At 43.5% G+C, this 25,658-nt stretch overlaps 2 protein-coding genes and 1 long non-coding RNA gene across 4 annotated transcripts in view; 2 read left to right on the top strand and 1 right to left on the bottom strand.

Annotated features, from left to right (window-relative positions):
- Positions 1–5,329, top strand: part of LOC101758380 (RNA polymerase I-specific transcription initiation factor RRN3) — an 8,162-nt gene extending 2,833 nt beyond the window's left edge. The window contains exons 7-16 of the mRNA XM_004966133.4: positions 690–800; positions 885–998; positions 1,102–1,200; positions 2,475–2,543; positions 2,623–2,729; positions 3,132–3,215; positions 3,294–3,399; positions 3,548–3,667; positions 3,780–3,964; positions 4,723–5,329. Of these exons, the coding sequence (XP_004966190.1) occupies positions 690–800; positions 885–998; positions 1,102–1,200; positions 2,475–2,543; positions 2,623–2,729; positions 3,132–3,215; positions 3,294–3,399; positions 3,548–3,667; positions 3,780–3,964; positions 4,723–5,002 (1,275 nt within the window). The 3' untranslated portion in view covers positions 5,003–5,329. The remainder of the gene's footprint in view (positions 1–689; positions 801–884; positions 999–1,101; positions 1,201–2,474; positions 2,544–2,622; positions 2,730–3,131; positions 3,216–3,293; positions 3,400–3,547; positions 3,668–3,779; positions 3,965–4,722) is intronic.
- A 380-nt stretch (positions 5,330–5,709) lies between these two features.
- Positions 5,710–8,987, top strand: LOC101757967 (probable 2-oxoglutarate-dependent dioxygenase At3g50210). Of its 2 annotated transcripts, none has more exons than XR_002677255.1 (12): positions 5,710–5,936; positions 6,284–6,399; positions 6,814–6,932; positions 7,013–7,076; positions 7,156–7,223; positions 7,545–7,603; positions 7,680–7,833; positions 7,941–7,960; positions 8,186–8,232; positions 8,443–8,458; positions 8,595–8,684; positions 8,762–8,987. XR_002677255.1 is itself a non-coding variant. In XM_004966131.4 (12 exons), the coding sequence occupies exons 1-12, from the start codon at positions 5,903–5,905 to the stop codon at positions 8,888–8,890; spliced, it is 981 nt and encodes a 326-aa protein (XP_004966188.1). In that variant the 5' UTR covers positions 5,717–5,902; the 3' UTR covers positions 8,891–8,987. The 2 variants fall into 2 exon arrangements, 1 of the variants encoding a protein (XP_004966188.1); XM_004966131.4 differs by having other exon boundaries at positions 5,717–5,936; positions 8,443–8,523.
- Positions 8,988–16,175: 7,188 nt separating this feature from the next.
- Positions 16,176–18,308, bottom strand: LOC101757698. The gene is made up of 3 exons (XR_215104.2): positions 18,152–18,308; positions 17,916–18,065; positions 16,176–16,496 (listed from the first exon to the last, which is right to left on the bottom strand). It is a non-coding gene; the product is annotated as an uncharacterized LOC101757698 (long non-coding RNA).
- Between the last annotated feature and the right edge of the window lie 7,350 nt (positions 18,309–25,658).

Genomic DNA, 25,658 nt, shown 5'->3' with positions numbered 1-25,658 from the left:
GATATAACTGGAGGGCCCCCATTCGGGTTAAGATTTACACCCCCGCTGTAGCTAGATGTAGTTGTGTTCTTTGCCCCACCTTTCTGTTCCTGTTTTCATCCGCCGAGATCTCTGAGCACCACCGATGCCGTAACTGCTCCTCCGAGAGAGGATCGAGGCTGAGTCCATTTGACTGTGAGTGAAGCCGACGGATGCGCACCAAGAAGATGGGGATGAATCCCGCGAAAGTCCAGGGCGGTATTTGCTTGATGCCTTTGTGCATGCACTTAGGGCCTGGCAGAGCTCCAAAAGCATTCCAGGAGGGTCTCTTCCAAGCAATATTGTACAGAGAAGTGATTCTAGGCTGATTCCATGTAGTGATTATATGAAATGAACTAAGCTGCTGGGAGCTTAAAAAACTGGTTTCTCCCGATTCACTTCCCACATAGAACAACTTCCTCAAAATTTAACCATGAGAATCATAGAGAATCACTTCTCATAGTGAATCAGAAGCAAGAGGAGCTCTACCAAACAGGCTCTTAGTACTCACCATGTTTTCTTCTGTACATTATTATTTTTTCTTGCTGAGGGTGTGTTTGTTTAAAAGTTCCATGTTGATAGTTTATGGCTACTAATTTGGGTATTTACACATATGCCGTTCAAACTGCTTACGGGCAATTGATCTTACCTTCTGGGATTTTCTTTTGTAGAAAATGCTATCATTTGTGGAGTGCATGTTGGGTCTTGATACTGACAGATTGGGCGACCTAATTGGAACCACATTGTTCGAGAAAGTTGTGGATCTACTTACGGAATTGGATGTAGGCTCCTTTCTTTTTTTGTATGACTAGGTGATTATCTTGGAACCAGTTTTTTATCTTATTGACTTTTGGTGAACTTTGCAGGTTAATATAACATGGGAAGATATTCTTCAAGAGGAACACAACAAAGGTATATTTGACATGGAGCTTGAGGATTTGGATGATGATGATGATAACTTTGGACAAGAAGGAACAAAGGTTTGTCATATTTGGAATGTTCTTGCACATTGATAGCAAAATGTGCTCCACTTTTGTTACATACTTAACTGCGAATAATTTAAGTCTTACTTTTATTGGTTAGGCCCTTTTTGGAGGAAATGTATGTGCTGAGAAACTTGATGGCTTAATGGTGGTTGTGTGCGAGCACCTCAAGTCGTGCAATCGTGATCGTCTATTTAAGGTGGGCAATGGCTGAACCAACTTCTAAACAAAATCTTCACTTGTTATCTTCTTTGTATAACTTATTCAGCTTTGGGAATATGGCAACATAATTATAGTACTTATCTAGACATGCATTGCCACATAAAGTTTAAAATATGGGCTACAATTATTTATCAATGGCAATTTTAGTTAAATAAGTGTGCATATGCCGAAATGGGTATGCTTTCCTTATTTTTCTTCTAATTGCCACCAACAAAATGTCTTATACAGCTGTTCATGGGTTAGGTTAACCTGGCTAACCTCATAAAACCAAAACCGAACGAACGGCCTATATAGTTAGAACATGAAGCTCATCTTATCGAAGGAAGAGAGGCTGGGATTTGTATTTGGGTATGAACTGACATACCCATCATCTGAGGAGTCAGGCGGAACTTAAGAAACCCTCTGATACCATATGGAGCATTGGAGGAGATATAAATGGGGCATCAGCTGCATTGTGGCATTGGCGACAGCTCCTTCTGGGGTATAGGTGTTGGCTTCCCAGTGTCCCAGGATTCGACAATGGCTGGTAGCTTCTTGACATCTAAACATGTCCTTGTCTGACAGCAGTCTGACTCTGCTTCTCTCACAGGCCTGAAGTGGCTTTCATGTAACAGGAAACAACCATCATCTTATTGATGAGATGTATTTCCTATTAGTTCAAAGTCTTATTTAGCTTTGCGTACCCTTCTAGCTTATCTACTGTAATGAATTTGTGCCTCTGTTTATTGAAGTAAGAGCCCCTTCATCAAAGTATTATTATTAGTCTTAATTATGGTGTGATCTGGTAAATTTACTCTCAAGCTTGTGTACTAAGGAGTTCTTATCTTTGATTTCGTCCTGTATTCAACTTAACTTGGCCCATAGAAAATTTCAGGACCACCAGGCCAACCCAACCCCTCCATATTATTTAAGAGATCACAGTTCTGTCTTAGGAATCGACCCAGAACTAGGTATATGTTAGCGTATCAGCCATTGGGTTGCAAAAAAAAAACCCTGTAGAACCGGGCTGTGTGCATCAATAATGTCTATCATTACCCCGTTTTACTTTGTGCTATGCATTTCCTTAGGAATTTTTTTTCTTTGAGATTGTTTATCTTTCTATGATTGCTTTTTTTCTATAATTGTCAACCGCAACTCATCGAATGCTTTCTGAGATTTGTTCTATTTGCAGTTCATGACTCTGAACATGAAGTAAATGCATATAAGCACTTTCATTTTGCTATTGCTCATTTTCTGTTTTGAACTGGACAGGAATTTGGCATTTTGAAGACTATATTTCGAAAATCTGTGCTGAAGGTGCACAAATCCAAATTTGCCCAGGTAGAGTCACATTTCTCCTCCAAACTAGATTCACGATGCCTTGCCATCTTGTATTGACCCTTCCATTTTAACTTTGCAGTTTATCATGTTTTATGCCTGTTCCCTGGATCCTGAAATCTGCGGTGTTGATTTTGCTCTTTTTCTTACCGATATTTTTACTAAGAAGGAAGATGATCCAATAGCTAGGTAAGCCCTTCTTTGCTATACCAGGAGTACATCCAATAGGGAACCTTTCTGTTGGTGATTGGAAGCAAGCATTACCTTCACAACTACCGTTGCATGCCACAATCATGCCTTGGCTATTTGATCTGTTTTGACTTTGCCTTACTCATGTTAGGAGATTTTGGCACCGTTGCTATGTGAATCATCTATCTATTATTTAAACATTATCTTATCTTTACAAAAGTTTACTACATTTGTGGCAAAAAGGTCTGGGCAAGGACAAACATTATCGTTGTAGGAGATTCAGAGAGTGAAATAACGAGCACCTTTTGTTCTGAGATCAATTTGATGCTGTTTTGATATATAACCTGTATGAATCGAGAGTTAAAAGGAACTCCAATGACAACAGTTATATTTTAAGTGCAGAATGTCTGCAGTTTCATATGTTGGAAGCTATCTGTCCCGGGCAAGGTTCATTTCTGCAGATACAGTTGTTGCTGTACTCAAAAGGTGGCTACACTCTGAACACAGACTGTGTATGTTTTATGCATTTATCCATCTGAGATTTATGTTCTATTTATTGCACAGGTTAGTGGAATGGTGCATAGATTATATTAAACGTGACAGGGACCCTGTGAACCAGGCAAAGGCAACCAAGCCTAAAGATCATCAAATATTTTACGCTAGCTGCCAGGTTTGTTGTGCTAATTTCTGTATGTATATTTGGCTAAGCAAGAGAACAACAGTTGGTTAGATACATGTGCATTCTAAAGTGCCCCTTTGCCTGTTCTGTCATCATATGCAGCACTGAACATTTATCTGATGTACTTCTTGCGTTGCAGGCTGTGATGTATGTCCTTTGCTTTCGGTTGAGATCTATTATGGACTACCCAAATCTTAAATCACAGCTTTTTCAAATGCCAATCGAGTCTATTTTGATGGACACACTGGAGCCTCTAAAGGTTTTTTTTTGACATTCCCTACCACCTTTGTTATCTCGTTTTGCAGCTACAACACTCGTTTTTGCCTTTACATAAATTTATAATGGTATCTGACATGCTTTTGGTGTTGTAGGTGTGCTTGCCCTCAATAGTAAATGAGTTCCTGAGACAGTCTAGGGCTGCCAGGTTGTTCAATGCATCTGTGGATTTGCCACTTGAAGATATAGTTGAATCTGATTTATCGAAGGCTTTTGGAGGACCAAATAGGCTTGACATGTTCTTCCCATTTGATCCATATCTGCTAAGAGAATCTGACAGGTTTGTATTACTAATGCCAAAATAAGAGTGCTTTCTTGGCCAGGTTTAGTGGCAATATGAGTGCTGCTTGTCTGTGTTCTTTGGAGGATAATTACTGACCTGTTATAACAATTCTGAGCTTCTTAAACTGCTGTTACACCGAGGCTATAACACTTATACGAGAAATAGTGACTTTATCATGTTGCATTGTTTCAAAAGTTCGTCGGAGGCTATAGCACTTATACCAGAAATAGTGACTTTATCATGTTTCATTGTTTCAAAAGTTCGTCGAAAAATGTGTACATACATATAAATAAATAGAGCTGCAACAAATCAGTTTCAAATTTGTCCTAGATGTCAAGAAAGGAAGCCATGCTCCATCTGCTTATCTGAAACGAACATCACCTCTTTTTTTGGTTAGATACTGCTCCGGTAGGTACACATCGTGTTCTGACGGTACATGTAATTTTTTGAATCTCAACATGGAAGATGAATTTGGAATTGAATTGTTGTAGTTTTATTTGAACTTTGTGTGATGATTTTTTGAAACATTGCTACGTGTTAAGTTATTGAGGATAAAGCCCCCCCAAACCCCAAGACACATCCTATGCTAGAAAATGTTAAGAGATTTTAATTCCTATTGTTTAGTCCTCTCTTTTCTCTTTATGTTCTCAATCTGCATTGGGCAGAACACTTTGTTTTAACCCAGCTGCTATTTGTCCTTGTAATTAGTGTTTGATAATGTTTCTTCTGCTTGATGACCCTTTTGTCCCCTGCAGGTATATCCGTCCAAATTTTGAGTTCTGGTCCTTGGTCAAGACAACATACAGTGACGGTGAAGACGATGAGCTTGGCGACCTTGACGCACCTGGAATGAATGTGGACAGCTTGGATGACCATGTTGAAATAGATTTGAACGATGATGAAGGCATTGAGTATTCGATGAATAAGATGTCCATAACGCCACACCGCTCTTTCTACCACCCAATGGCTATGAGCAGTGATTCTGGGCTTAGCATGCCTGCGAGGATCAGGCCTTCAGTGAGCCCTCCATCATAGGGCCATCACAAGATCGTTTCATTGTTACTGGCTCTTGACTGAAAACAATGCTACGAAGTCGCATGTGCCGAGGGGCAAGCAGATACCGGAGCTCTCTCATAGTTGGTAGTAGGGTTAAAAACCCATTCTTTTGCAGTATGTAGGTTACCATTTGGGGTGAAATGTAAAGTATATGTGTACCAGGGAACCGAGTGAAAGATGGTTTTGCGAGTGTATACTTGTAGGCAGCCCTCGGGGGGTGTATGGTAAAGACAACCTGTTTCGGTGTAGAACAGTTGCTGAAAGTATTATCTTCATTTAACTAGACTAGATGGAACTTTATACTGACGGTTGCCTTTTGATGATGCTGGATACTGGATTGGTCACGTTGTCGTTTCATATTTCATGCAGGAGATCCATGCGGTTGCCATTTGGATCCAATACAAAAGTGTGGATTTGCTGGGACGTCCCATTTAGCATGCATTTGGTTTGGGGATCAAGTGGGATGCATGGGTTGATCCTACCTCTGGTTTGGTTAGAGACATGCTTAGACACCGTGTGCAGTTGTTTGCCAGTATCCTCGGGGGGTACATTGGTGGTATCCTCTCTGTTTGATTTCAGTGGGAATCTACTCGGATGCTGAACCTATGCCGTGGCCTGCAAATCACACTTTAGCAGCCACGTTTTATTATGCTGTGCCGTGCATGACGCCAATTCCATTACCTGCTGGTTTTGCGTCACATCGCGTGATTGAGAGAGAGAGGACACAGGGGCTCGTGAATCTGCCGTCACGCTGTTTGTCCTCGTCCATCGGCTTCTATCATTCAACTAACCGACTGGCCGAGAGTGCCAAGCCATCGCCGCAAGCTCCAACGATCTTATCCCCAAACCTCGAGCTCCCTCCCTCTCTCTACGTTCACCATGGGTTCCGACTTCAAGGCGATCCCCCTGATCGGTACGCGTTATTTACCAATCAATTCTTTAATTGCGATTCCATACGTACTCTAGATTCTAGATACGATTCCGCCTCCAAAGATTCAGATTCGGGGTATCCGGATCAGATTGTGCTACGTGGAAATGCGCAAATTTTATTCTACTCCACGCACGTGCTCCACCATCACTTCCAATTCCTCAAGAATCGAGATGCCCAATCGGCAGTGCTGTGATAGCTTCTGAAAACGGGAATTCGATTGATAACCATGCTCTCAATTCTGAGTAGAAGCAGTTCGGGCCTTTTGCCCTCTCTTTGTGCTTTGCCAATATTTGAGTTATAAGGAGTTTGTTTGTTCCTACAATTGCCAGATATTGGCCCGCTCGTCGAAAAGATTGATGATCCGAGGATGGCCAACGACGCGGATTTGCTGGAGGTTGTGCGGATGCTGGACGACGCTTGCAAGGAGGCCGGGTTCTTCTATGTGGTAATCACTTATTAACTCTCTGGTAGCAGACCACCTGAGGTGTTGGAACTTTGCAAAAGAACTTGGAAACAGCTACTCGTTGGCATTCTGATAGCAAACAACCCATTTTGAATTCTTTAGCAAAATCATGCCAGTAAAACGTGTTTATGTGTACTTTATTTGTTATGATGTTTGCAATAAATATGTGAATATTTAAGGATTAGCAATGAATGAGGCATGAGCTGAAGTTACGTTGGTAATATCCTGCCAGGTACTGATGCTCATATCATGTTCGATCTTGCCATAGGTGCATATGTACAGTTGGCTTTTCCTTTTTTTTTCTTTTTTGTCAAATGGAAAATATGAATATTTAAAGAATAAATATGTTATTGTAAAAGCTAACAAAGGAAAATAATCTCTGCAAGTTGTTAACAGAAAGGCCATGGTATTACTGAGTCGCTATTGAAGGAAGTCCGGGACGTGACACGCAAATTCTTTCAGCTTCCTTGTGAGGAGAAATTAAAGATTAAGATGTCACCTCAGAGTGGATATAGGTGTTGTTACTTAAACATGTCCAACTTTTCCATGTAGTTCTGTTTGCTTCTTTGGGAAACTGCTGACTGTTAATTTTCAGAGGGTATCAAAGGATAGGGGAGAATATTACCAAGGGTAAACCTGATATGCACGAAGCAATTGATGTAAGCCAACTTTTTTCTCTGTATTTTCTTGTCATGTTTCGAACTGTTCAGAGCTAAACCCTAAGAACAAATATGGCAGTGCTACACTCCTATTAAACCTGGCAAATATGGAGATCTTGCTAAACCAATGGAGGGATCTAACTTATGGTATGTTTCCAAACTCAAACTTTCCATCTCTGTTCTCCAGGCACATCTTAGAGCAGCACAAAAGCATTGTCAAGTCAAGTTTGATTTTCTGGATTAAATCTTGAACAGATTTGATATGAAATAGGTGTAAACATATGCCTACCTTCCATTTGGCTGCAGATTTTCTTCATCATCCATCAGAATCAGATAGAGTAGTACTGAAACAATATCTGCATTTAAATATGATTTTTCTTGTCCTAAAGCGTCCACAATTGGCGTTGCTTCTATACTATATAAAAATGTTGTTTCTACCAAGGGAACTAATGGTTTGCCTTCATACAGGCCAGAAAACCCATCAAATTTTGAAGCACTGCTGGAGAACTATATCAACCTATGCAGAGGTCCACAACTCGACCTACTCTTAACAATCTTTTCCACTCATCGCTAGCAGTGTTCATGATGCCATTTTCGTTGCAGATCTTTCAAGAAAGATCATGCGTGGTATAGCTTTGGCATTGGGAGGGGCAATTGATGCATTTGAAGGGGAAACAGCTGGAGATCCTTTCTGGGTTTTAAGGTTGATTGGTTATCCAGTAGAAATTCCAGAAGAGCAGCGCACTGATACTGGATGGTAATAAATACATGTCGGCCATTGCTATTTTGCATTATGCTTACTGAATATGGATGCCTCTCTCACTGCTTTTCTTTTGTATTCGATGTGTTCTACTATGAATCCAGTGGAGCCCATACAGATTATGGTAAGTACATCTCTCTAATTTTTTTATTGGAAGTCGAGTAGATTTTCGTATGTGGAATTGGGGATGATGATTACTTCTGATTGGTATAGATAACACACATTACAGTGGTCATGTTGCATTTAAAGAAACCACATGTTTTTTCAATATTTGTTGCCGTTTCTGAAGATTGGTTGAGTCTCTTACCAAAATCTTGAGATCATTTTGATCATTTGGTCAACAATGCAGGACTACTAACACTGGTTAACCAGGATGATGACATATGTGCCCTTGAGGTATTTCCTTATTTTTTTCAGTCTCATATATATCTCGTATTTATTTAGGAGTTCTTAAATTGTCTGTCCAGTTTCTTCTGTTCTGCTATTAAGAGTAGTATCCAAGATGAGAACTTCATTTGATAATCATGATCAATCTTAACATGCTTACATTTAATAGTTCACTCCATCTTCATAATCTCTAAAAATCCTTTCATGATGTGATTTCAGGTGCAAAACCGCTCTGGTGAGTGGATATATGCAACACCGATTCCAGGAACCTTTGTTTGTAACATTGGAGACATGCTGAAGGTTTTCCTTCTTTTCTTCTTTGCAAGTTCATTTAACAATCAGGGGCTTATAGGTTATTGTTCTCTGTCCAGGTTTGGTCGAATGGAATTTATGAATCCACGCTTCATAGAGTTGTCAACAACTCGCCTCGTTACCGCATATCCGTCGCATTCTTCTACGAGGTATTAGAAATCTCTCTCGCTTGCTCCCTCATGTCAAATTGTTTCTCTTACTCATTTCTCTGAAACCAATGGCGCAGTCCAACTTTGATGCTGCCATAGAGCCTGTTCAGTTCTGCCGGGAGAAAACTGGCGGTGCTGCGAAGTATGAAAAGGTCGTGTACGGGGAGCATTTGGTAAAGAAAGTCCTGACGAACTTCGTCATGTAAATTTCCTGGGTGCAGATGTGGTGGAAAACATGTTACTGAAATATTGGTTTTGCGATATTTCATCAATAAAACATGTCTGTCCATTTGTGTCATTGCAGTGATTTTACAAATGCCTTATTTGTTGTGTACTTCTCCTGTCTAATGATAACGACTAGTTACAGCAGGTCAGGGAGCATCGATGGTGCAAAATTAACATGAGCTGAGCTGCAATGCTGATCATTCAGAAGGAATTAGGAAAGATTTGTCTAGCTCCATCTCTGAAATCTGAATTTAGCAGTCAAAGCTCATAAGCAGGCTTGAAATTTCTAAAGGAACTCATCCGTTTCTTCACTACATCATCTGCTGTTGGAAGCTCATCGATTCACTCAGTCAGATCAAATCAGAAGACAGATCCATTTGAACTCCCATGGAACGAAATCAACGGCGTCCATGGGAAGGGCAAGCTGGAGGAGGGCTGTGGCTGGCAAGGCCGTCTGATGCCGCCAACGCGAGGCAGCGCCGTGAAGGGAAGCCGGCGCGGAGAGGGTGGCGATGTGCTGGAGAGGCGGCACACGTGCTCTATTCCGGCGCCCGGCTGCGGCGGCGGTACTGCCGTCCTCCGCCGGAACTGGAGGATACCCTGGAGTGCGCCTTGTCACTGAATAGATTGGAGACCATTGGCGGCCGGGGCCTCCGGGGCGTGCTGCTGACGTCAGGCGGCAACCGCCGGTGACCGGCGGGCGGCGGCGGAGGGGGAGCCGAGCCGCGGTCGATAATGCTTGCAAACCAGTACCTCGTTGCCTGTCGTCCGTCCCTGCAACCCCGGTACCACGCCGACGCTGGGAGCGGCGTCTGTGTTGCTGGACCTGACTTACAATGTTCTACGCAATGGCCAACCTAATCCGGCAAAAATTGAACTCACCTGCAAAGTGGATCATGCGTGGCCGTAACATTTGGACAAATGAAAACCGGTACAAAATTATTTTTGCCAGGTACGTGTGCGCGTGCCCGGCCTGGTCGCCTGGATGTCATGGGGGTGCATCATGTGATCTATCATATGATCGTGTAAACTTATTACCCGCAGCTGCTGACACGGTACACACCTCGAGGCCGGATTCCATCTCGACGACTCTGACAAGCAGGCCGGGTGATCTCTCTCTCCGCTTCTGCCTACTGCCACAAGCTGAAGGCACTCGCAAGAGGCTGACCAATGACCAGCCAGCAGGGGTTCTGTGGGGGATCATCAGCTATAGTGGAGGAAGGGCTCTCTTGGAAACAGCAGGCTGGTCGTGGTCACCGACGCATCTGCGAGTGTCTTGAGCTCATGGCAGTAAGCAGAAGCGTAAAGAGATTATTGGGGTCTGTGGGACTTAGCCTGAAGGTGCGCACGGTGTCTGCAACTAGACTTGCTGTCGCGGAAGATCTCACGGAGCTTGGAGCTCATGGTGGCGAGGCATGGCGGATCGGATGAGCCTACAAATAGGCAGCGATACAAGATCACACGAGCGGTGGAGAGGACGATCCGCGCTAGGATTAGCATGCAAATCGTGGTGCGCCGCCTGGAGAAGCGGTAGAAACAGTGTCTCGCCCTCTGGCCGCGGCGGCCTAACAGAAATATGCCGTTGCCGTGGATATCTGCGATATCCGGCGCCATGGATGCATGTTAATTAACGCACATTGACGCTTACCAAGTTCATCAACTGCACGCACAGCTAAGGTGGGCTTTAGGACAAAACAACATGGGATTATTGGTAACTTTATCATGGCCATGGAAAATGCAAAATAACCTGCAAGCAGCATGTGACTCTTTGCAACTCAATGGCCCTGAAAATCGAAATACATCAAGTATGAATATCTACTATTCCTCGTTGATTTTAAATTTATTACTTAATTAATAAAATACCATGCATGTTTTGCATGATATCACTGTGGAACGAGCACGACCAATATCTGAACAAGACTGCATATACCCAATTATTCATTTAATAAGTATTTTCACTATGGTTTACATAATATTGCAATGGATTATTTTTCTTTTCTTTTTGAGCATATAAGAAGCACCAGTAAATTAAGCTGCATCCACTTGAAATTACTGAAGGTAGTACACCATGGTTTATTCTAGCTAGGCACGTATTTGCCCCGAGTTTCACGTGCTACTCCAAGCTTTCGAGGAAGTCCCTTGGACCCCTTTGGTCAACGTCCAAGGAGTTGACCACCCTCCGTACATGTGGCGAGCTCAAGTGATGATTCGAGCTCAAGTGACGTTGAGGCCAAGAAAAGAAGAAAAGAGAAGATGAAAGCTAAGATTGAGAAGAAGATGAACAAGTTGATGAAGAAGAAGAAGATAAAGGAAGAAAGATACAAGCATCCGTTCTTCGGGTTTCATCAAGTTCCTTCTAACTACTCAAATGCATCATCTCAATATCCTTTTTCACAATTTCAATCCGTCCACTTGGGAAAACCTCCTTACTTTGATGGGACAGATTATCCCAAGTGGTCATACGACATGAAAATGCATCTCTACGGGCTTTACCCTTCTATTTGGGAAGTTGTGGTTGTAGGTGTGACTCCACCCAAGAATGGTATACCAACGGCCGAGCAAGCTCAAGATTATTTCTGCAATGCACAAACCGTAAGGGTCATCACTAGCTCTCTATGTGCCCAATAGTTCAACAAGATCCGCTCCATTGAGGTTGCCAAGGTGATTTGGGATACACTCAAGGAGGCACATGAGGGGACCAATCAAGTTAGAGAAGGCAAGATGGATTTGATTCATACAGAGCTAGAGCACTTCATCTTGCTCGAGGAACAAACCGTGAGGCAAATGTTTGATAGACTAATGCTCCTTATATCCGACATTAGATCTCTTGGAAGCACGGATTGGAATGATCACAAAGTCACCAAGAAGATGCTTAGAGCTTTCACTCCAAGAAACCCCACTCTTGCAACCATGTTTAGAAGAGATCAAAGCTTCAAGACAAAGACACCCAATCAACTTCTTGGTGAAATATAACATCAAGAGTTGGTTGAGAGAGATGTGGCCAAATCTGTTAGTTTGAGGATGAACAAAAGTGTGGCTCTCAATGCTAGCTCAAGTGTCATGGTTGAGTCAAGTCCCAAAACTCTCAAGTTAAAGAAGGAAGACTCAAGTGATGAAGGAAGCACCGATGAAGAAACCACATTTGCAATAAGAAACTACAAGAAGTTTTTGAAGAAAAAGGTTTTCAAGAAGAGTGATGATGATAGAAAGAAGATATCACAAAGAAGATGCTATGAGTACAAGGAAGTTGGTCATTCCATTGCCGATTGTCCTCACAAGAAAAACAAGAACATGGAGGAGAAAAGATACAAGGAGAAGAGCAAAGACTACAAGAAGAAATATCAAGGTCAAGCTCATGTTATGTGGATGACATCCTATTAGCATGCAGCGATAAGAACTTGCTGCATGAGACAAAGGGCTTTCTCTCATTGAACTTTGACATGAAGGACCTCGGCGATGCCGCTTATGTCTTAGGCATTGAGATTCACCGACATAGGTCCAAAGGTGTATTATGACTCTCTCAAAGAGCTTACATAGAGAAGGTCCTTGAAAGATATAATATACACCAATATTCAGGCACAACTGCTCCAGTTGTCAAGGGTGATAAGTTTGGGTCATTCCAAAGTCCCAGGAATCAATTAGAAATTGATCAAGTGAGAATGATTCCTTATGCTTCAGCTGTCGGAAGCATACTGTATGCATAAGTGTGTACACGTTCTGACTTGGCCTTTATAAGTGGGATGCTTGGAAGGTATTAGTCTAATCCAGGAATAGACCATTGGAAAGGAGTTAAGAAAGCTTTGCGTTACATGCAAGGCACTAAGAATTACATGCTAACGTATAAGAGCACTGGGAAATTAGAGATAATAGGCTATTCAAATGCTGATTTTGCGGGTTGTATTGACACAAAGAGATCCACATCAGGTTATGTCTTCACACTTGCAAATGGGGCTATATCGTGGAAAAGCTCCAAACAAACACTAACAGCTGCATCGACGATGCAAGCTGAGTTTGTGGCATGTTATGAAGCTGTGGGACAAGCTGTATGGCTTAAGAGTTTCATCCCAGGATTAAGAGTGGTAGACAGCATAAGTAGGCCACTAAAATTATACGGTGATAATAAGTCAGCAGTTTTCTATTAAAATAACAACAAGTCAAGTGATGCTGCAAAGCACATTGAGATTAAGTATCTTGTTGTGAAAGATAGAATCCAAGATCACACCATTGAGTTAGAGCATATAAGTACTAAGAAGATGCTTGCGTATCCATTAACAAAAGCCTTACCTCCCATTATATTCAGTGAACATGTTGCCGGCATGGGATTATCGGATAGCCTGTGATCTTGGAGGGTCATAAGACAACCGCCTCCCATCATGATAGGTAGTTTTATACATTATGGACAACTGTGTCACAGTGGGATTTTAATCATCATTGTCACACATGGTCTTCCTGCATAATTCTGCTTTAAGAATGTCATAAGTTATAGGCCTTTAGACGAGAGAATGTTAGAAAAATAACGTGGTGGTTAAAAGGCCAAGAGGAAAACGGGAAGGATAAGATTGATGCCTGACTTGAACTCCCTCACACGCATGCACCCCGTGCCTCGATCGGAGGCGCAACCGACCAATTGGTTGCGGCCCCGAGTGATCCAGTGCTATCAGAGAAGGAGGGGCTGGCGGGTTTGGAACACACCAACGCACCAAACCCTACGCACACCCCCTACACACCTCCCGATCACGGCGGCGCTGGAGTTGCCCGAAGGCCGTCGCCGCACCACCGTCGCCGTCTGTGGACAGACGAGGTGGAGACTTGAAGGGAGACATGATCTACTCCGAGCTAGTACACCTAGGGCATCCGTCATCCCGATCTCGTCCACGACCCTAATGGTTGGATCGTCACAAGCCGTGGCAGCTGGTTGTACTCTAACATCTTCATTGAGTTGTGTTCATGTTCTAGATGTGCAAAGATCCTATTTTAGTTAAGATTAAGTAATGTAGAGTCCTACAACTGCTATGCTGATCGGCTATGGTGGCACGAGGCTGCTGCTGGGACAAGGACGTGGAGATCGGTTCGTGGGACGACATCGACTACTTCCTCTACTCCGACGCGTGACTATGTTGAACCGGCTCTGCTCCAACTCTTCTTCCGCTGCTCTGCACGTCTAGTGGTAACGATCCATGACCTCTTTACTTGCAAGTTTCCTGGGTAATGCGGTAGATGTAATGCTAGAGTAGCCTACCTGTTTCCCTACAATATGGGCTGCAATGCAATAGAGGGCAAAGAAGAGGTCGGTGCAATGAAAGACTAGATGGTTGTCGCTGCCATAGCTGTTCTGGAGGCAGATGTGATGGCTATCTCTGAGAAGGAGTCTGCAAGAGAGCCTTGTAATGCTCTCAAGGCGATGCATATTGGTGAAGATTGTGTTATAAAGGCACGAACTCTAAAGAGGGAGATTGAGGGTATGTACATGGGTGCTTCGGAGATGATCAATAAGTTTGCCTTGAAGCTTACCACCAAAGAAAATTAAATGAGATGTGAGATAGGGTTAGTGCTTAGTTGTGAATGTCAAGCAAGTTGTTCTAGGTTGTGAGGACCTAGTGTGTTGTTTAAGCTTGTAGTGTGAATCTATAAGTTTTGAGTTACTAGCTACTTTGTTATCTCTCATATACTTGTGCGTTCTAGGGAGGAGTTAGGAGTGAATTGAGTGATTCAATTCCAAGTACAGGAACAAGAGTGATTCTTGGTAGCGGTCGAATTGTTACGTTTAGTCCCACATCAGAAATTGATGGGGGGAGCACAACATATAGGTAGGGGCAGCCCTCACCCATTAGGCTAGTCTTTTGAGTTGAGTTAAGTTCATGGGTATAGCGGGCCGGATCGGATTCCGTTGCGCACTCTAATACGAAGAGTGATTCTTGTTTCTAACAGCAGGACATATGAATGCCAGATTTGAAGACAAACATAAATTAAATGATCAGGATACTCTCAAGTCAACATAAAAAAATACTGCTCTAAATTTTGAATATTACTGCTTTAATTTTTCCAATTTATAGTAGTATTTTTCACAAACTATATTTCCACATCAAGCTATTGCTATAGTATTTAGAAATCTTATAGCCCTGTGTTGAGCTTATCGTTAACAACTTATCATGTGTTCAATCTGGAAGCTAAGGTAGCCTTTCCTATAGCCTGAGTGGGTAGTACGCAAGGTGCAATCCACTTAAAACATCTTTACAATCTGGACATGGTGTTGCAGGCACACACAAAAGGTTTTGAATGTGATATTTGGTGCTGATGGGATTGCATGGGTGAGCTCCATTAAGAGAAACATCATGGCTATATTTTTTAAAGGACACCTATATTGCTAGTGCTTGATGCCATCAATTGTTTGGTTTGCTTTACTTTTGCAGATGAACTAAATTTTTAGGGAACCGTTGCAGTTGGTCTGTACTTTGTTGTGGGTGTCCTTATAGTTGAAGAGTTTCATATTAGATTTATTGAACCTCTTAGAAAAAAAGTTGTCCATGTTATCCCACGGAGGAGGCAAGTGATGATGTGCAAACAGCCAAACACTAACGCTTGATGCCATGGTAACTTGTCATGGAAGATGGTATTAATTTCAAGATTTTTTATGGTCTAAGGATATAGACGTTTTTTTTGTAAAACAAATTCAGATCCATAGTGAAATGCACTGAAAGAGTACTTCTGCTTCGTTTTTAATGGTTCCTTGGTACCTTTCTCAATGAAACGACATTGTCTTTTATGAGCAGTAATGACTCAAACATCATTATGAGTACATTGAAAGTACATGTTTGTTGCAAGGAGCTTGGTTTTGTTGCAGAAACATGTTTTTTATTGTTGTCTATAGTACTCGTCTAAAATCACAATTATAATTTACAACAGATTTCTATGAGGAATCAATGAACATGAGGCTCACATGTTTAGTTGGCCAATGTGTTTATCGTGCCGGATTTCAATGAGGATTCACAATAAACTTAGACTTATAGGTTTAAATGAAATCGAACGAAGTGTATCTTGTAGTAGGGTGACAAGAATTTGTGCCGAATTATGAATACCTCATTAGAGCTAAATTCGACCTCTCCTCTTTTTGTTGTGCCTGAAGCGAGTCACTTGCATACAAGTGAAGTAAGCAACATAACACAACTCAAGCCAGTCAGCTGAAATTGATGTTGGCCAGGTTTAGTAGTATAGTATGAACTACGAAGAACTATATGGTCTGCTGCTCTAAACTATAAGCCCTGGAGATTGAGTGCAAATGCTCAAGAAAACTAACACGTGCATGTCCATATGTAATCCTAATGTGAATGGCTAAGAAGAGAGGAGAGAGCTGTGCATGATCTAAACCTGATAGCAGAATTTCCCAAGACTATTTATGCACATAATGCATACAGTTGCAAAATAGTTTAATTTGCTCATTACAAATACAAAAATCATCGTCTTGGATCTTGAAATCAACAATACTACATGCTATTGTGCAGACAGGTCCATATATTAAAAAAAAAGAACTTCCTCCTGGAGTAGTCATTTGCCATCTTCAACCCTCAAATCCTAGATGCCTGCGGCCATCTAACAAATGAACAAATTGTGTGTTATGAAAAGAAGCTGCAAACAAGCTTTAATGAAATGAAAACTAGACTACCTACAAATGCAAGCAAAACAGCCAGATGGTGAAAGTAATTACGAACACAAACAAAAGCAAAGCATCAGTGGAGAAAGTTTTGTTCAATAGTATGAAGCAGGAGAAAAGAATGGAAAGATGGCTATCGGGTTTGCAACACAATAAGTGATATATGACAGCATGAAATCAGAATTAAATTTTACAGATATATGAAAGAAAGCATAGGCGAGTGGGGAAGACAATTCCTTCTTGCTGCCTTTATATGTGATCAAAATGGCTATGGAAACAAATACTGTGAAACATCTCTAGTCAATGACAGCAGTCTTAGTGCAAGAGCTGAAACCCTGACTGAACAAGAAACTATCCAACAAAAGAATCAAAGCAACCTTGGACAGAAAGTAAAGAGCAATTGGTACACCACTTTTTTCCTCAGCCATATTAAACAGATGATGATAGTATTTAGGGACATATCGCAGTTGCATGGATGTGATATGTTATCAAATTCGAGATGAAGAGCTCAATTCCTAAAAAGCCTCGTATTTTGAAAGATGCAGCTGGTGGAAATTTTAGATGGACATGTTATCATAATAGCTCTTAGGCTTTTATTGACATCAAGTCATCTTGTTGCTCAGAGCTCTGTTTTTCGCATGACAGCGTCTAAGACCTTAAGAAAACTGTGAGAATGAACTCATGTTGATCGAGCTAGCCAGACGTTCGACTGACACAAGCTAAGATAGTTATCTTTTGGTGGGCATCAGTAGTTATCTGAGGGATTTCAGCAATTCCAAATATACCAGCATGTACCATTTCTGTCGGCGTAAGTTTTTTATAGTTGTCTCCCGGATAACAAGTTTCATATTGTGGAGACTTTCAGTGGTATGTGACTAGCAAATTGAGTAGTTACACATAAAGTTCATTTCAGGAGAGCAGTTAACGAAAACAACTGTAGAGCTGGAGTATGCACAATCTATAACCTTGATTAATAAATGCCCTTGAAGATGCAAGAATCTCACATTATCTTGGAGCACTGAGGACAACTGCACACTGAATTCATGAACGCTGACACTGTATATGTTTCCAAGTTCACTGGATAGAAGCAAGAACTATCCTAGAATTGTTCAAGTTTTATAAAATAACTGACAAACTTGCCTTGACGTCCTGTAACGAGGTATGTTTTCAACTTTACATTTCAGATAGCAGAACCTGAGAGCTAAGTAATGGATATAATAGCAGTAGCAGCCATATGCCTGAGACCTAAGCCTAAACAAGCATGCACAAATGTTCAGGTAATAGACGAGTAACACAGATCCAAGAAGAAATCACACCAGATTCGAGATTGTTAGAGAAATAGAGAGGGGGTTACTCACCGGGAATAGTTCGAGCAGAAGGCACGAGTGAAGCTTATGTTGGCTGGCTCCAGGATGTGGTTGTCCCCTGTGTCCTCGTCCTCGTTCTCGTCGCGCCTTCTCTTGGTCGGAGAGAGTAGAAGGAGGCGGGGGACCTGGACTGACTCAAGGCTGGAAAAACGAGGATGAGTAGGGGAAGGGGATGAGGTGGAGGAGGAGATAGGGAAGGGGAGCTGGAGGAGGTGGCGAGGCACAACCTGGATCTCGTCGCACTCGCCGCAGCACCGCGAGGGAGAGGCGGCGTCTTGTTCGGGAGCGGAGCGACGGAAGGGAGAGTGAGACGCGGGCCAAGTTCCCGGGGTGAGGTGACCCACGCGGTTTTTCAGGGTTTGGAACCCCGTGCTCGCAAATGCAATTTTGGCGCACGACGTGGTTCTTTTCCTGGCGCGGGTGTGCTGCTCCCCTGTGTGACGACGTGAAGTTGCTGGGCATTCCCAGCTCATCGGCTGCCGGATCTCTCGGTGACGACGACACTGCAGTTTCTGTCGCCGTCAACGACTCGCAGCGGCACTCTGCACGCGTGCATGCATGCATAGAGAACGAATGCATTAGACATGCATTGGAATGCATGCATCAGGATTCCATGACAGCCTAGAACATAACCCAGATAAACCTACTGCCAATGGCGTCGTGGCCGTGATGCGTCAACTTCTTTCCCGTCGCCTGCTGCATCTCGGCGAGCCCGCCGACCCGGTGCGGCCGCTGCGGTAGGTGCTGCGAGACCCTGCGCTCGATCCCGTGTCGCGCGGTGAGCGAGCCGTCCAGGCGCAGGCGCGGGCGCGGCGGCGGGGTCTGCGAGTCCGTGCTCCCATTGCAGGACCCCTTATCAGGTGTCCTGGTCGAAATCTTCCTGAGGTGCCTGCTTGCCACAACGTCGCCCTCGGATGGCAGCCTCCCGGCGCCGCCGCCCGCGCCGAAGCACAGAGGACTCTGCTGCTGCCGGTGCCGGGACGTGAAGAACCTGGGGTGGCCGTCGCTCGAATCACTTGGTGACGACGACATTGCAGTTTCTGGCATCGTCGTCGGCTCGCGGCGGCACTCTGCACGCATGCATGCATGCATGCATGCACAGAGAGAGCGAATGGATTAGACATTGGCGTGCATCAGGATTGCATGATAGCCCAGACAGCAGATAGTGCCGGCTGCCGGGTGCGCGCGTGGCTTGAGAAACCTACTGTTGTCAATGGCGTGGTGGCCGTGATGCGGCAACTCCTTGCCGTGCACGATGTCGCTCGCGGTGATCCAACTGTTGTCCCGGCTTGGCGAGCAGGCCGGGCGCGTCGCCTCCTTTCCATGCTTTCCCGTCGCGTGCTGCATCATCGCCCGGTGCGGTAGCGGCTGCAAGACCCTGCACTCGACGATGGTGAGCGAGCCAGCCACTCGATGCTGCATCCCATTGCAGTACGCGGCGGCGCTTGCGATGGTTTCCTCCTTCCTGTCGTTGTCGTGGAGCCAGTCGTCAAGGCTAGGCCGGGGCAGCGAAGCCGTGCCGCGCTGGAGCGTGTCCTTGCAGTAGGAGATGGCGCGCGCCACGGACTCGGCCCTTTCACGGGCCGTCGTCGTGTCATCAGCGGCGCGCCTGGGTGACGGAGGGGTAACGGCCTTCCTCAGCCGCCTCGAAATAATCTTCCGCAGGCACCTCCCCACCACGTCGCCCTTGGTGTTTGACTCCTCCTGCTGCTTATTAGTGGGCGAGAGCGCGCGGGAGCCCCGGAGCAGCCTCCCGGCGCCGAAGCACAGCTGCTGCTGCCGTGACATGCATGAAGAACCTGGGGTGGTGGCCGTCGCTGGAATCATCAGAGCCGCCCCCGCCTTAATATATGCAGCGACGACGCGTGTCGGACTACCACAAAAACACAGTTCGGAAAAAAGACACACAAATCGCAGACGTCTGTACAAACCGCGTATGAGAAATAAAATCACAGTCGTATTTCTCTAGACAGACGCGTCTATAGTTAAGAGATTTATTTTGTCGCATCAATCACTTGAGATTTTGTTATTCAGTAACTAGCTCTTGTGCCGGCGGCTTGCTGGACAGTAAGGCTCGATTTGGCAGCGAGGGGAATCAAACCCCAGGGAGAAAAACCACCAGGGGAATTTTAGTGGCAAATCAATTTTCTAGTGGCAAATTAATAGGCTGGGAGGATCTCCCCACTTGGGTTTGGGAACCAAGAGGCTAAATTCCCCTTTGAAGAAAAAAATACTTCAAAAAATTCAGAAAAAATTAACATCCTTGTTCAAATAAACGCATCCTTGTTCAAACACATTCAAACAACGCATACGGTGATAAATAGGTGGGTGTAATAATTAGATAAGGCATCAGTTCCATCGCATATATTACAATACCAAATGGTTCTCCGGTGCTAACTATTATACATTTTGATAGCAGTACGATGCTAAGCAAGCACCAGGTGTTGTACTCAACCACGAGATGAGGATCTACCCGGTTAGGAACTTGGGCATAGCAGGATTTCACAGGTGGGTCGGTGAAGATCTTGTTGCTTCATGCTCTGGTCCAGAGAAACACCTTACCACCGGAGCCTTTAAACTCTGGTCCAGAGAAACACCTTACCACTGGTGGCTCAATTTAAGATACACGTTCATTACTATTGCAAACAGGAAGGTCCTTTAAACAGGACATACGTGAATCATAATGTTGCTAGCAAAAGTAGCAAAATGGTTAGGAAAAATGAGCACCTGGTTGTTGCAAGCATAAGGACATTAGTAGAAGTCAAGTGATTTCTTATAATCGCCATCTCAAGCTAGCATCATTTGCACTAAAAGAATAAATGGTACCTCTTTTAGAGTCTCCTGACCACAGCACTGGCAGAACACAGCAAGATAAGCAACCTAACAAATTTGATTGCTTCCGAATTCTGAAGCTAAAAATGTTCCAAATTTTGTCCGAAAATAGCATGTTCTTAGTGACTGCATACTTAAGCTAAGGACTAACTTCAACATCCAAATGGATCACAATGTCACATTGAGTAGTATACTAGTATGTCGCATTTTCTCCTCTGTTAGTTGTACCAAAATCAGGTTTAGTGAACTGTCAGATATGTGCATACAATGCAAGAGTCAAAATCTTTGTTTGTGGCAATCAAAATCTTCATTAGTGACTAACTAATCAAGAAGAATATGCTCCTTTGTTTGTGGCATCGGGCCATCAGGTGCTGACACGACAAGAATACCACCATCCATTTGAGCAGCTCCAGTGATCATATTCTGGCATTTTCACATAAAATTACTTTGGATCATAAACAAAAGACAATGAATGTTGCACAATTACTAAATAATAAAGAGCTCCAGATGCTTGATTTGTTAGGATATTCTCAATATAACGTGCAAACAACTTTCATTCACAGGATCACAAACTATCCCATTTGAGAGATAAAACATAACTGGTACTCCGTATTTACCTTGACTCCAAAGTTGATATATTGAACGGTAGCCAATGCTACGAATCCATGGAAAGGAATCGCGAATCACATGAATCTGAACCGAGAAACTAGCCAGCACGAACGGATCTGGGCTGAGGAGTACTCACATGCGGGTGAAGTTGGCCATGGACCTCGCCCAGAGGGTTCCGACCATCAGTGGCGGCTGGGCCGGCGCCGCCGCGGACGCATTGGGCAGCGAAAGTGTGGCAGAACTAACCAAATTAACCCGGTTTAAGTGTGCTAAACATCGCTTAAATACGATCAGACACTTTAATCGGATCAAGATGGCAGCCTGTCGGGTTTCACCCGATACAACGGCGTATTTAAGATCAAAATAAGCATACAAATACTCGTACGAAGACGGGCCTAGAGATTACAACAATCCAGATGAAAACATCATAGAGGTCCATATTTATTTATTACAAACCGAGTTCAAATTCATAAAATGGTTCGGAGTTCAAGTACAGAAACGATAATCTAACGATGATACATGACATCATGGTGAAGCCGTCCATGACATCACTCACCACGATCCTCGCCTGCCGAGGACATGTCCCACTCAACCGTCCATCCCGGAGGGAGCTGGCACGACCAAGTCAAACTAGCAACCATTTCATCAATTTCATTACCTGATAACAAAGCCACAAGCAAGGCTGAGTATACTAATACTCCACAAGGCTTACCTGACAGGTGGTATTTAATCAACCGACTCTTCTAAAGTGGGTCCTTGCTTTCAAGTTTTAGCATCAAATTCTAGTTGATTAACCATTCTAGATAAGCATCTATTCTAAGCAAGTATGGTAGAACAAGCAATTTAATCAAGCCTCAATATTAAGCATCATCATTGTTCATATTCTTACTCAATGAAGCATAGTGCTCAAGCAGTCTCAATAACTGCGAGAAACAGACGATTCAAATCGAATTTCTTAACCTTGCAAGGTGGACCTAAACACATGACATGCGCGTACCGCGATGGGTTCACACATTATCAATGGTTCCCATCGATCCCCGATGCGTGTCCAGGACCCACTTCCCTTGGATACAAAGCCCCACCGGTCCCCGGAACGACGTCGTGCTATGGCCGCACTTGTACCCACATGATGTACCAAGGAAACCGTTTCCAGAGAGAGCGAGGAAAAAGTCCACGCCCCGGTTCAATTAGGTACTAGGTTTACCGATTACCATATTCTCAGCATGTATTTAGTACGTTCAAAAACTTGACCACGAACACCGACATGTTTCGACCTTAGCAATTTTCTCTATACAGACGGGGAACCAATTCAGGAACATTGCACAAAGCGCCGCCCGTCGACCTTATGGTTCCAGTAGAAGTAAATAGGTAACTCCTATATCTCGCGAGTAACAGGAAATCACTCAACTTTTACCGTGTCCCTATTTGTTATAGCAACTAAGCGACTTAACATGCTAGTATTCAAAATATGGGTACTATGAGCATGCAACTATGGTTTCAATACAACTCCTAAGGACTTAATGCACACACATAAGTAACAAGAATATTGTATGAATTTTGAAACCAGGGTTGTGCTTCGGGGCTTGCCTTCTGCCCTAATTCAGCCTTGGGCTCTTTTGAACTTTGGTTCATGTCTTGGTTTGCCTCGATCACGTTCAGCTCACCCTCCTGCTATCCTTCTTCGTGTTCCGGGACGAGCTCGTACGTTCCGTCAGCGATGTTAGCTTCTACACGAGATGCATATGCATAAGATTTCTTTTATTAACTTTCATGATGTAGGTTTTATTTCATTAACCATTACAAAAACATGGGGTGTATTTATATTGGCCACATTCACCTAGACAAGTTTATAAATATTTCTTTTCTTCACAAAACACGCTTGGTTGGAAAGAAAACATAGATTTTATTTTGATGGTGATTGTATACACATATAAAATTCTTAGAAAATTATTATTCAAAAGACAACAGGTTGTGCTGTTTAGCAAAGATTAAAATTTCACTATTTTTTTCATTCAAACTTGAAGTTTCTATTTTATAGAATGACCCTAGAACTTTTCAATGTTTAGAACTATGCCCCTGTGTTTTTGCACTAAGGACCCTTAAACTAAAACCTATGCCCCTGTGTTGTGGCGCGGCGGCAGGCATCGCGTGCTGCGTGGCGACGGTGAGCGCGGTGACCGTGCCCAAGGCGCGTCGCGCGCGCGTGACGTGCGAAGGTGCGTCTTCAACGCAAATTTTCTCACAAATTTTGAACTATGGGGTTGAATCTCCAAATATTAAAGTTGGAGTTCAAAGTATAGGTTATAACTTTTGTGAAAGCCGACATGAAAAACTCGATGGATTTGAAGATAAATTTGGGAGAAGTTTGATGGAACGCCGGCTAAAATTGGGTTTGAAAATGATTTGATTTTAGGCCGAACTTCTACTCAATTTTTGAACACTTTCCACTCAAAATCAAGAAAAGTGCAAATTATGAAATTGCTCCATTTGAAGAGATATACACTTTTATATTGGTCAAAAGTTGAGTTCTTATATAAAATTTGCGTTTTTATTTGCTTCCCAAGTGAGCATCATTACAAGGGTGTTTAACACTTAACCATTTTGATTTTTTTTATTTATTTCTTAATTTCTCTTGATTTGGCTCTTAACTACTTGAGATGTCACAGGAAGCCTCGCCGGTGCGAATCACGCGGCCGATGCAGAAGCCACCACACAAGTCGTCTGGCGCCACCTACCCCTGCTCCATCTCCCCAGCGACGGAGCAGAACCCTAGTGAAGAAAGGAAAGGGGATGAGAAGGGGACGATTCGGAGGAGATGGGGATTGGAGAAGGGTTGGAGGAGGTGCACTTAGACTGGGATTCTTGGAGGAAGTCGCGAGGTGGCTGGCGGCGGAGGCGGAGGCAGCAATGGCGGCTTTCTGCAGGAGTGCGCGAGACGAGAGCACGGGGAGATGCGGACGGGGAGAACTTCCTGATCTCCATAGGTCCGGCGCATTACCTCGGAGAAAGTGGGCTCGCTTGGGCTGAAGTCCCCGTCCTAGTGGGCTGCCAAAGTCGTCGGTTGGGAGCCCCGCGGAAACAATCGGTGCGGCCTTCCTCTGCAGGGAAAAGGCTAGGAACCACTAGGCTGCCAAACTAGCCCTAAGTGCTGGAGCCATCCAGGAGCCCTACCAGCTAGGCTCCTCTAATGGGAGGTAGGACCTACACCTTCCATAGAAGGTAGGTGGTGCCGGTAAGCTTTTCTGATACCGGAGGGCCAAGGGATGCTGGTGTGACAGCAGAGGAGGAAGAAGTCATTTTTTCTCGAATATACAGGAGAGCTACGCATCATTGTATTACGGTAGAAACATAGTTTACAACGACACTCGTCGGAGGAGCTGTTTTGTTTTCTCGGCACGGCTTACATGATTGTTGTGCTTACACGAACTAGACGACCTAAATTAGGACCTAACTGTGGGCCTAAAGGAAGAAGAAGAAATGGCAGTAGATGGGATGGAAGAAGATTGCTCTGAGTACCATAAAAGAGTAGGTTAATCATGGCTAACTATCTTGGCACGACGTGGCTCCATGTTATATAGGCCAATGGCCAACAGAATTACAGATATTGTTTTACAACTTGATCTCCAAGGTACTCGGTTCAAACAAACTTATCTCTAGCTATTGCTACCCTAACCGAGTACAACAAGATCTTGCTCGCAGGCAAGATGTACATGAATACCTGCTATTTCTAACACACTGTTCTTGACTTTTAGCTCAACATGAGGCTGAGGCTCAGATTGCTGGTCTGATTCTTGTGGCTCCATCAGCCCTGGCCGCATCATTTCTTAGTCTATGAAATTATTCTGCCCTTTTTTTCATGTGAGTTTAGTATGACCCAAGCTTACACTAACGGCTCAGTTCATACTTGGAGGATTTTGTCAACTGGTTTACTTCACCACCAAAAACCTTTCGGAAATCACTTCCAGAGTGAATAAGCGGTCTGCAGTGAAGTTCTACTAGTGTTACCCATTGTAGCCGTAAACGTACTGCACCGAGAGTACTACTTTAACAAGAATTGTGGTTTTGCTTGGATAGGTCTGAAGCTCAAACGTCGGATTTCTTCTTGTCACAATTCTCAAGTGCATTGTTTGCTCCATGAAACTCTGTATCAAAAGTTGACTGGCACAAAAAGGACAACCAATGACTTCTGAATTTAGGTGCTAAATTTTAGCAAATATCACATCGGATGTTTGATACTAATTAGTAGTATTAAATATAGTCTAATTACAAAAATAATTGCACAGATGGAGAAGG

This window comes from Setaria italica, chromosome IV (assembly GCF_000263155.2).
Source record: "Setaria italica strain Yugu1 chromosome IV, Setaria_italica_v2.0, whole genome shotgun sequence".
In the NCBI taxonomy this organism is placed as follows: domain Eukaryota; kingdom Viridiplantae; phylum Streptophyta; class Magnoliopsida; order Poales; family Poaceae; genus Setaria; species Setaria italica.
The sequence above is the reverse complement of the archived record's forward strand: the minus strand, read 5'-3'. Positions and strand labels throughout refer to the sequence as shown.

Coding starts and splice junctions, on each gene's coding strand:
- LOC101757967 (XM_004966131.4), top strand. CDS start 5,903: ATGGGTTCCGACTTCAAGGCGATCCCCCTGATCG. Junction 7,604..7,679: donor CTATATCAACCTATGCAGAG/GTCCACAACTCG, acceptor TTTTCGTTGCAG/ATCTTTCAAGAAAGATCATG. Junction 8,233..8,442: donor ATGACATATGTGCCCTTGAG/GTATTTCCTTAT, acceptor ATGTGATTTCAG/GTGCAAAACCGCTCTGGTGA.